The 12217-nt window shown below is 34.5% G+C and overlaps 1 protein-coding gene across 1 annotated transcript in view; it reads left to right on the top strand.

Annotated features, from left to right (window-relative positions):
• Positions 1–1544: 1544 nt before the first annotated feature.
• Positions 1545–12217, top strand: part of ADGRV1 (adhesion G protein-coupled receptor V1) — a gene marked incomplete at its 5' end in the record, with an annotated part of 491204 nt that continues 480531 nt past the window's right edge. The window contains 5 exons of the mRNA XM_080804325.1: positions 1545–1727; positions 3928–4077; positions 5207–5302; positions 8036–8140; positions 10192–10305. Coding sequence (XP_080660451.1) covers positions 1545–1727; positions 3928–4077; positions 5207–5302; positions 8036–8140; positions 10192–10305 — 648 coding nt within the window. The remainder of the gene's footprint in view (positions 1728–3927; positions 4078–5206; positions 5303–8035; positions 8141–10191; positions 10306–12217) is intronic.

Here is a 12217-nt window from a genome sequence, read left to right as displayed (position 1 = left end):
GCTTAACCCACTGAGCCACCCAGGTGCCCCTCTCTCACTTTTTAAATTAACTTTCTTTTGGTTAAGGTTTCTGCCTTAGAAGTCAGGGAAGAGAGAGCTGTTTTATTTTTTCCTCCAAGTCCCTTATCCCCAGGACAGGTGAACATTCTTAGAAGGCACAGGTGTACAGAATGCCTTAGTCCTCCAGAATGTCGGTCCATATTGCCCTTTCCTGGAATCCGTCTGACCTCTGCATCCCTGTCTGTGGATTTTGCAGCCATAAATATAGGAGACATCCTTAAGCAATCTCAGATTGCATTGTTTGAATATACTTGGCTGAGCAAATTGCATTTAAACTAAAATATATCAAGAACTCATGTGTTTGGTGGTTTCTAAATATAACGCCATGGGTAGCCATGTGGAAGTACCACATGCATGAAAGTTTTATTACTTCGTGACCAAGGTAAAGATTAATAGGAAGCATTTTGGCTCATAGAGTGCATAATGCAACTCTCCTTTAAAACACATGAACTTGTTATGTTCGTGTGACTGATCACATAATCCATTGGAATCTTAATGATCCGTGAGATCAGTTGTTCACATTTTGTAGAGGTGCATCTACATTACAAAACAACAGTGCTTTCAAGAGGCCACTGCACTGTTGTGCTTTTGAAAACACTTGAATCACACAGTGCTGAAAGCAGGAACACTATTGACGACTCATAAACACACACAGTCTAGTAAGAAGAAAACAAAAGAACTTATGGAAGAGAAGGAAATACAAACTGTCAAATGTTTGTCTATGTTGCTTATTTTTAAAGCAACATAGACATTTTCTAAGAAATGATATTAATATTTTCGCCTGTTAAGTGGAAGAAATTTAAGTCCTGGAAATTTATGTTGAAAATATTAGCATTTCTTACAATAACTAAAAAACTTAAAAAACATTAGTGTTTCCTTGCTGTAACTAAAAAAAATTTTTAAAACATTCTTAAATGAGACAAATTTCAGGAAAAGGTAGAAACAACCAAGAAATCATTTTACAATAAAATTTTAGTTTCAACTGCTTTTACATACCACTTTTAAGAGTTCTCTCATATTTGTGTGATCATCAAATAAAAAGATGAAGAAACCACATTAAGATTATTGATCCATTTGATAATTTTTTAGTTTTAGCTTACATTTTACAGTTTCATTTGGGGGAAGGAAATATGGGCTTTAACTCCATTTCCAAGGTACTGCTTTATGTTTTTTCTTAGAATAAATTTTAGGGTCAAAAATTTTAAAAACCCTAATTAATAAATAAATTTAAGGCTACTAATAACTATTATCTTGATACATAAGTTAAAGAACAAAAGGTAGTTATGAATTGTAAAAAAGACCACAGAAGAGATTGTGATTTTTTAACTTGTTTCTTTGATCACGTATTTAAGTTGGATGCTTAATATTTGATGTATTTATGTCTTAGTTGCTGACTGTCTAGCTCTTCATCCTATGTTTATACCTGTAAGCAACAGTGTAACGAAAATACATTCAAAGCTTTTTTTTTCCCCCCCTTTATAGGGATGCCCTCTTCATCTTTACTAGTAAATCTCCTCTCAGCTTTATTCATCCCTTTTGTGTTTGGAGAAACAGAAATAAGGTTTGCCGGACAAACAAAATTTGTAGTTAATGAAACAAGTACAACAGTTATTCGTCTTGTCATCGAAAGGATAGGAGAGCCGGCAAATGTCACTGCAATTGTATCGGTAAGAAATGATGTAGTTCTATTCTTACTGAAATAGATGATATGAAATTTCTTAGTTTCAGTGATAGTATTTGTTTTAACTGCTTGAGATTCTGAGTTGTTTCATTATGATAAATGACTTACAGTTACACTATTCCATTCATTTTTCTTATAGAGTTTATACAGTGCTCCAAGGTGGCATATGCACTTGACTATTAATAATACTATTGTAAAGGTATAGGCTGATTATTTTAAAATGTTCATATATTTAACGTTAAAACAAATATAAACCAAAGACATTAGTAAGTATTTCTAAGTAGAAGAAAATTTTACTTTTAGTAACTTGGATCCAAGTTGTCTCTGCTCAGATATTTATTTCAGGTGGCTTAGGGAAAATACGTAAAATATGTAAAAGCAGAAAAATGGCAAATTAAAAATGAATTTTGTCAGAGAGCTTGGGAGAAATGAAATGCATTAACTTAAGTAGAAGTTAGGCAGGATTTGTTAAACTGTTTATCAAGTTATCTTATACACAGTTTAGTTATTAGGTGGATTGTGTGCCTATTTGTGTCTATGTTTAATCAGTGGGGGGAAATCGGAGGGGGAGACAAACCATGAGAGACTGTGGACTCTGAGAAACAAACTGAGGGTTTTGGAGGGGAGGGGGGTGGGTGGATGGGTGAGCCTGGTGGTGGTTATTAAGGAAGGCATGGAGCACTGGGTGTGGTGCAAAACAATGAATTTTGGAACACTGAAAAAAAATTAAATTAAATTAAAAAAAAAAGTAATGTCATATGACCACTAAGGATGTTGCTGTATTTGAAGCCCAAAGTGCCTGAATTTTTTTTTCAAAAATAAGTTTCGAAGGAGGAGATTAAATTACCACATTGTGAAACATCGTAAAGAGAGATAAAGAAGGAAAACTGCTTATGAAATAAACCCAGTTTTATAATTTTGTGCATTGCTTTGAGTTTTTAATTTATGACCTGTGAATATATTTACTGAATTCATTTGAACTTGAGTATACATTATACTTGGTAATCTTTTATGCATAATTTCAATTGTATCATAGGGATGTTTTGGGATTGCCCTTTCATTTTCACAGCTTCTCTCAATGGTGGCATCATCATTTCTCAATCATTTTTCACCTGTTTTTCAATGAGGTTCCTTCCAATTTTTGCTGCTGTAAATGCTGCTTTGATGAAAGTGTTTACATATGTATCAATTTTTACACATTTTGGGTTGTTAAGTGATTTTTTGGACTGCATTGCTGTGTTTTTCTCTTTGTTTCAATGGCTCTTGATAGTGCTTTCTAAAAGGCTGTGCCACTTTTTATGTTAAGGAGTACAAGTTTTTCAATACCCTCAACAAGTTAATTGGGTATCTCAAGTATTTAAGCTTAATTTTTATAAAAGAAAACTAGAAATTGACTATAATTTTCCTATACATGTTTGTACTAAATCATAGTATTTTTTCCAGGAGCTAAGTTGTTCATTTTGAGTTCTTTGGCAAAAGAAATCTCATATAGCTTTGCACAAGAAGTTGCTCATTTATAATTTCATAATTACTGCTCCCTTGATAATCTTATTAGCAATGTTGATGTTACAGAATAAAGTCGTAAAAAGTTGAGGAAAAGTTTATGATGCCTAAAGGAATTGGGTCTTTATTGGAGTTGTGGGGGGAGAATATAAATAAAACTTCAGTTGAGAGTTTTGGAAAAAAGCATTTCTTTGAAACCAATAGGGTAAAAAGAACTGATTTTCCTGATACAATTTGGCAGGCTAGTTCCTGCTTTATTTCCTATTCCTTTTTATTTCCTATTTATTTCCTGTTGTAGCTACAGTTTGTTTTCTTGTCAGGTTTGCTGTAATCCACTTCAGATCAATTAAGAGGTAGAGAAAAAAAATTCACATCCTTTATATCCTTTCCTATATCCTTTCCTATATCCTTTTCCTATATAATTAGTACTTTTCTGTGTAATGATTCCTTTTCCTTCCAGAGTCTAAGCAAATGTTTTTGCTCAGACTCCTTTTTAATAATGTTTTTTGACAGTGATTTTTGTCAATTGTTAAGTATTTGTTTTTTTTTTTTTGATACATCCTGTCTATAAACATCAGTGTGAGTTGATGATTCCTGTTTTTTTCTGTTGATTGCTCCAATTAGCATCAGTTATGCCTATCCTAACACTGTTGTAAGAACTACCTATATTTTGCATTTGATAGCTGTATGGAGATGACACTGGTGACTTTTTTGACACATATGCTGCAGCATTTATACCTGTTGGAGAAACAAATCGGACAGTGTACATAGCAGTATGTGATGATGACTTACCAGAGCCTGATGAAACTTTTATTTTTCACTTAACATTACAGGTAAGTCCTTTTGCCCCTGCTGCCCACCTTAAACTCAGAGAAATCTTACAGTGTGTAAAAATCTGTTTCTGTAGAGATAAGCCCATCTAGAGACTGGAGGTGATTTTCATAGAACTCAGAACTAACAACCTTTTCGGCAATTCCACAGACAATCTTATTATTGTGGTTATTATTCCTCAGACAATCTTGTTTAGAAGATTCTACAGTTAGTTTTTGGATCCATTCAGCTTATTTAGGAATTGCCATGACAGATGCTCAAGAAAACCGGTCTTCCATTTGGCCCTTTTCTCTTTTATCCCTCCCCTGCTACCAGATGCACAAAGAATGACCTAGACTTCTAAGTTCAAAGGAGAAGGATACAAAAAGCAGGCGTGGAAGTGGGAGGTCCTTGCGCCTTAGAATTATTTTGGACTGCCCCTGGGAAAAATGCTTGAATAGCCCAAGGTTTAATTGTCCTTTATGGCTTGATCTATTAGGTTGAGGTAATGACTGCTAACACTGTTCTAGTTAATTTTTCTGAGGGACATTGGGAACTTTTTTTAGAATCATTAGGTCAGTATGAGTAAAATTTTTATGAAAATGATGCTTGAAATAGTTCTCTTTTGCTTTTGTATATTACTTTTTTGCATATTCCTTTATGCTGCTGTTGAATATCAATAGAAATGTTGTAGGAAACTCTTCCCTTATTGGTTAGAAAAGATGTTTTAATATTTCATCTTTAATCTGGCTCTGTGACTTACAGAAAAAAAATAATTATTAAGCTTCAGCACCTTCTGTAGTGTAAGAAAAAAATCATATTTGAATAGAATTTCACACTGTTTACTTAATTCTGTTACATTAATATATGACATTAATTATAATATGACATTACTAGCCAGTGATTTACTTATCATTATAATGATTGATATTTTGATAGCCAGTGATTAATGGTTTTTTAAACTTTTAAAAAAGTTTTTATTTGGGACTTCTTTACCAGGTTGACTTGGTTTGAATATATTTTCTTAATCTGCATTAAAATTGTGTTTTTATTCATATTCTGAACAATTATGCAAAGACAGAAACTATTAAAATGATTCATTGTTCCTCTTATTTTTAATTTTATTAACTTATTCTTGGGCTTTTATTTTAGAAACCTTCAGCAAATGTAAAACTTGGATGGCCAAGCACCGTGACTGTGACAATATTATCAAATGACAATGCATTTGGAATTATTTCATTTAATATGGTATGGTTGCAATTTGATTAATCTTGTGGTTGCTAGATAATAGTTATTAATTTTTTTTGTTATTTTTCATGATGTTACCTGGTAGCATCCTACCATTTGATATTTAAATAAAATTCCTTCGAACTTCATCCATGTCCCACATTTTGTGGACTGTTCATTTGTTCTACCTAAGATTTCTTCAGCTTGAGGAGGCCTGTGGGATCATGGCCATCTCTTGTCCTAATCTCCTGCTGATCATTCCCAGCTGGCTCATTCATTGCCTCTTTTGCTGGTCTCTAACTTGATGTTGTTTTAGTCTGTTCTGTCTGCTGTGACAGAATTCTGTAGACTGGTGTCTTAAAAACAACAGGAATGTATTTCTTGCTGTTCTGGAAGCAGAGACGTCTGAGATCCGTGCCTAGTGAAGGCCTGCTTCCTAGATGTCTTAGTGTGCTTTCAAAGGGCAGGAGGAGCAAAGGAGCTGTGGGAGGTCTCTCTGATAAGGGCACTAGTCCCATTCAGAACAGCTTTGCCCTTGTGACCTAATCATCTCCTAAAGGCCCCACCCCCCCCCAGGATTTGAACCTGACTTTGGGGTGGGGGGAGGAGGGGCACAAACATTGAGGCTGTTAGCAGATGTTGTAATCTCGTTCCTTTTGCTTGATTTTCTCAGTTGCCACTGAAAGAAAATACTGTTTGTCCTCCTCCTCTGAAGGTTGGAGATGAGAAAAACTTACTGGAAGAGTTCTGGAAAAACCTATAGTCAACTCAGAATTGAATAGAATGAAGACACCATAGTTCTTAAAAATTCTGTAGTCAATCTCTACCCTGAGATTTTTTTCCCACTTACTCCTATTTCTTAAAGGTTAAAACTCCTCATCATCTCCCTCAGTTTTGCTCAGCAGTTCATTCTTTTCTCTTGATAACTGAATTCCTGTGTGTCCTCTGTTCAGAGAGTTTTATCTTTAGAAAGAAGAACACAAGACAGGTTCCCCCTTGAGAGAAATTGTTTCCAGATCTTATTTTTTTTTTAATGGTGCCATTTTTTTTTTTTTAAGATTTTATTTATTTATTTGACAGAGAGAGAGAGAGCGAGAGCGAGCGTGCAAGAGATGGAACGCAAGCAGGGGGAGTGGGAGAGGGAGAAGCAGGCTTCCTGTTGGGCAGGGAGCCTGATGTAGGGCTCCATCGCAGGACCCTGGGATCATGACCTGAGCTGAGGGCAGATGCTTAACAGCTGAACCACCCAGGTGCCCGTGTTTCCAGCTCTTAAAACAAAATTTATCTTGGATACAATTGGATTTTGCCACTAAGTTTTAGACTACAATTACCTTCCTGATACTGAGGCTTTTTGAATCATGTTACTAATTATCATTACTAAAAGATGGTGATACTCCCCAGCTTTTTATTTATTTTCCAATTTAGGTTGCTGCTACAATTGGTGCATTGTATGTCATTCTCTTACCTTAAATTATCTCTGTAACAAGGCAGGCTATAGATAAATATGATCTTTTAATTGCAGTATCTTTATTAAAAAAAGATGTGGGTAATGTCAATATAGTAGACATTTTGTGACCTCCATTATATTGTCATTTACAAAATTAATTAAATTAATTAATCAGTCAGTTCTATTTAAATGATAGGGAATTACTAGTTAATTATGAAGCAGGCTCTCTTAATTGCTTAATTTTTCTCCTTACTGTCTTTCTTTTGTATTCACTCCCAACTTATTACCCCCAACCTCATACTGACTTGTTTAAAGGTTTCTTTTCTCCCTCCCTCCTTTCTCTATCCCTCCCTTCCCTCCTTCCCCCCCTTCCATCCCCCCCTCCCTTTTTTTCTTGACATAGTACCTCTTAACCTCTGGGAATGAATCCCAGTCTGTAGCATTGGTGGCAGGTCCCTGACTGTTTTGGTTGCTGTGCTGCCAGGGAGCCCCTGACTGGGCACCTGCCCCGTAAGGTTAAAATGAAAGAAAGTAAACTCTTGAGGTCACAGTAGTTGCTAAATAGGCTGGTTTCAGTTCCTGGCCTGGATAATGATTATGTTGATGATGAAGAGAGCACTGATGATGTTTGATGTCTTTGGGACAGATATTCTGATCCCCATTTGTGGATGGGGCTTGGGGTCACCAGGAGAGATGGGCACTGCTGCCCTAGAAAGCATGCATCTGGCTGCTTCCCTCTTCCTCCTCTTCTAAGCCCGGTTTCAGGCACCCAAGCCAGTGTGTTTCAACATTTGAAGCCCTGGTTTCTTTCCCCCAGTGATCATGTCCTGAAAATCATTAGCAGTCCTCTGCTTTTCACTGGCAGGTTGGCCAATGAGAAGAGCATAGTGGTTAGGAGTAAGGCCTGTTGGTGGTGCTCCCACTGGGTGGTCACAATCAGCTACTCTCAGGAGGAGACACAAGTTTTCTGACATCCGGGGTCCCTGTGAGCATTTGAGTTTCTCATCTTTCAACTAAATAACCTTTAAGATCTTTCAGCAGAATAGCTAGCTGATGGTAGAATCAGGACAAGAACTTGATCTTTTGCTTGACCAAGTTTTATGTATTAAAAATAATAGTGTAAACACTATTATTTTTAGCCTTTCAAGCATTTTTATTAACTATAGCTAATTAATGCTAGGACATAACATATTCTTAGGGTATGATGTGGATTAATTTGTCTATGTAAATTTAGTATTTGTAAGGTTAACAGTTTGCACCACCTCTACCTCTGGCTGATAAGTGCCTGTCTTTGCTGTTCCCACTAGCCTTTTTCAATCACAGTGAGTGAGCCCAGGGGCAGAAATGAATCTGTGCCTCTTACTCTCATTAGAGAAAAAGGAACTTATGGAATGGTTACTGTGACTTTTGAGGTAAGTCTAGTCTGAAATCACTTTAAACTTCAGAGTTCACATCAGGTGACTATAACTTTTAATTTTTTAATTAAGTTATTATATATATTATATATACATATATATAATTAAGTTATAAATCAAGGTCCTTTCTATAATAAGCATGACCTTAAAAAACTGAAATAATAGTAAATACTTTTATTATCTGATAAATTTCATAGTTAATAAAAGATTTTTTGTTGTTGTTGTTGCTTGCATATACTATGCTACCATGAAACACAATGTATCATTTTATGTACTGGTTGGTAATAATAAACCACAAAATAAAATAATAATAATGTTAATTCTAAAAAATTCATTAAACCTTTATGATAAACCTTTTCAAGGATGTAAATTTAAATAAATGCCCATGGGTTACTTAGGCTTATGTAAAATTATTTGATTATTTGATGTCTAATCTTCCCCCATTTTACTTTTCCCCCATTTAAAAAAATACTCTTAATGGATGCTGTTAAGAGCAGTCAGACTCCACCATGGAGGTCCATAGGTGTTACAGCATTTGACTTGACTAAGATAGGCTGAGGGTGAGGCAGGTTTCTTAGGGTGCTATCTGTCACCATTCCATTTGATTGCTTACTGACCATAGGCACACCAATATGTCACCATATTGCTATTTTATGAGATACATATTCAAATCTTCAACTAATTTTTGTGCCTTATAATATCTAGAACATGTTCATATGCTGTTTTCAAATATTAGAGCATTTATTTCTATCTTACCAGTTTCTATCTTAACTATTAATAGCAATATCAATAAAATGGATAGTTGGATTTATATAACCTAATTCTGAAACATAGTAGAGTTCTTCTTGTGCTTATGGAGACCTACATTGTATGATGGTTATGTTAATTGCATCAAAAAATAAAATGCCGTAAGAGAATAATGTGTGAAAAACGTAGTAGCATTAATTAATTATGCAGTCGTTGTAGATAGTACGTTTTTGAAAATGTATCTAATAACAAATGTGGGGAAAATTGGAAAAAAAATTGGTTGTGGAAAGGATAAGGCAAAATTGCAAATTTTGAATGTTACTTTCTGGATGTCTGAAGTTACTTTCTTGAGTCTTGAGCCTTTGTTTTGTTGAAATAATTACAACTAGTATTTGCAGAGCACTTAATGTTGCCATTTACTGTTCTAAGTGCCTTACATTGATTCTCACTACATATGAAAACCACATCTCTTCCTAGAACTTTGTCTCCCTCGTGCCTTTCTTAATTTCTTCTCCGTAATACCATCATCTGAAAAATACACATTTATTTATCATTTTTCCCTTTCATTAAATGTAGGGAGTTTGCTTATTCACTGCTATATCCTTAGCATGTAACAGAGATCAGGCACAGAGTACTTAATAAGCACTTTTCAAAAAGAATGGTCTTATTATGTCTTCACATCTAACCTGTGAAATGGATAGTATTATGCCTATTTTAAAGATGAGAGAGAGAGCGCGCGCACGCACAAGTGGGGGATGGGGAGTGGTGGCAGTGGCAGGCAGAGGCTGAGGGAGAAGCAGACTCCTCACTGAGCAAGGAGCCCAGTGCAGGACTCAATCCCAGGATCCAGAGATCATGACCTGAGCCAAAGGCAGACGCTTAAGTGACTAAACCACCCAGGCATCCCTTGGGGTTATTTAATATCTTGCTCAACGTTATACAGTCAGTGCTGGTACTGCCATTTGATTCTGTTACTTAAGATAATTTACCAATTTTGAATACGTACCTGTCAAGAAAATCTATGTTTTTTTTTTCTCAGATTTACTTTAATGGCTGAGGAAAAAAAAGAAAAAGTGCTTAGAAACCATGTAGTTTAATGTGATTGTATTCAAGATCTATAACTGTATTATACTCCTGGACTATTAATTAGAAGGGCAGACTTATGCACAGTTTTCTATAATTCTTCTCTCAAAACATTTTTAAGTGGATTTTTGATTTTTGTCAGTCTGAATCATAGTAATGCTTTCTTACTCTTGTGAAATATTTTGTGTTTATCAATGGCACTGTGTGTTTCTTTGCAGGTAGAGGGTGGCCCAAATTCACCTGAGGAAGATTTGAGCCCAGTTAAAGGAAATATCACCTTTCCCCCTGGCAGAGCAACAGTCGTTTATAATTTGACAGTACTCGATGATGAGGTGAGATACTGTTAAATGCTTCAATGGGACAGGGACTCTGCCTGTACTACAGACATGCTGGAGTACATTATGTCAAGCATTAAACTGTGTTCACTATTTGAAATTATTCAAGAACATAGTCCTATGTGAGGTTAGTGTATTGCACTAACTAGTTAGTGTATACTTTAGCTATAAAGAACCATTTTGGAGTATATTTGATTAATATTTACCTAATTTATTTCCCATAAAATTGTATATCTAAAAGCTGATAAACCTGAATATAACCGGCAACCACGTGTATTACAAAAACTTAAGCATTTTGTAAACCCTAATGTGATTTTTGTTGGTGATTTCAGTTTTGAACAGTTACAGTACTACCTACATAGCATAAGTATTTTACTATGGAAACAGAAGATTCTATTGTAATTGATATTCTTTTGTTTGGACATTTTAAATGTTCACATTCATGGGAAGGCTTTAGTTTTAATTTTTACATTTCATATTGAAGTTACCAAGGATTGAGATATATGACACAGCTAACTTAACTAAGAAGGGAAGGGATTTGAACAATAATGTGCAAGGGTATCTCTTGTGAGCTAAATGAGAGAAAACGTAACTTTTAATGAAACAATCTTAATATTGTCAGAAACAAAGAGAGGATAAAATAGCTGGGAATTTTATCCCTTACCTTGCTACAAAAAAAAAATCATGAAATCAAATCACAAAAAATCCCAAGAGAAGAAAAATGATTTAGAAGACATTATTAGAAATTGTTTCTCTTGAAAAAAAAAAAAGAAATAATAGGTAGCATTGATGACTCTAGTTCTTCTGGTTCTTTAAGCTAGTAAAAACCTTTTGTTTTTAGATCCTTGAAAAGGTTATAATTTGGGGCAATGATTAATTATGCATTTTACCTAGAAACTTAAAAGATCATCCTCTGAGCATCTAATGTACAGCATGGTGCCTGCTGTTAATAATACAGTATTATATACTTGAAAGTTTCTGAGAGTAGATCATAAGTGTTCAGTCACTCACACAAAATCACTGTGTGAGGTGATGATTGTGTTAATTCTCTGGATATCTGCAGTTATTCCAAAATGTATATGTATATCAAACCATCATGTATACATTTAAAATATATTAGTTATATTTGTCAATTATTCCTCAGTAAAATTGGGCAATAAAAAGATCACCAATCAAATCACAGCATTTTTTTTAGATAAATAGCCTTACCTTTTGTATTGCTGTTGATGGAGGTAAAAATATTTCTTTCTTCCCTTTTATTCATAAAACAGAATTTATCTAAACAGCATAGTGAAGATTATCCCCAGGATTTCTGTGCAGCTGCAAAAAAAAAAAAAAAAAAAAGTTTCACTCTAACAATGTCAACATTTCCCTGGTAATGACTCTTATTGCTTGTTCTCCAGAGGCATGATGCGTATTTTGGAAATCATATGACTGGTATATGTTTACTCTTGAATTAGAAATTATTTAGAGAAAAGCAAGAATAATTTACATGTTGAAAACTATATTCATGTGATGTTTAATATAGTTTTCCATATTCTTAGATATTATATATCTATAATATTATCCCAGATTCTTAGATATTCTTACATATTATTATTAGATTACTATCATGCTACTTCTGACTCTACCTGTTTGATAAAACTAGTAAAATTTTATGCCCAGTCTTACTGTCAAATCATTAGTGTTACCTAAAGATTGATCAAAGTTGGAAGACATTATACCTATATTTTAATACCTGTCCATACCATTGCTTTATGAACTTTTCCTTCCCTATCTAAAATATATTATGTAACTTTGGAAGATATAATAATATGTAGATTTTAAACAAGCCTCTCTACTCCCTTCAGTTAAAATTTTTTTTGTTTCTTTGTACTGAAGCATAGCAACTTTGTATACTCTGGTTTCT

The sequence above is a fragment of the Martes martes genome (assembly GCF_963455335.1).
Source record: "Martes martes genome assembly, chromosome: 5".
In the NCBI taxonomy this organism is placed as follows: Eukaryota; Metazoa; Chordata; class Mammalia; order Carnivora; family Mustelidae; genus Martes; species Martes martes.
The sequence above is the reverse complement of the archived record's forward strand: the minus strand, read 5'-3'. Positions and strand labels throughout refer to the sequence as shown.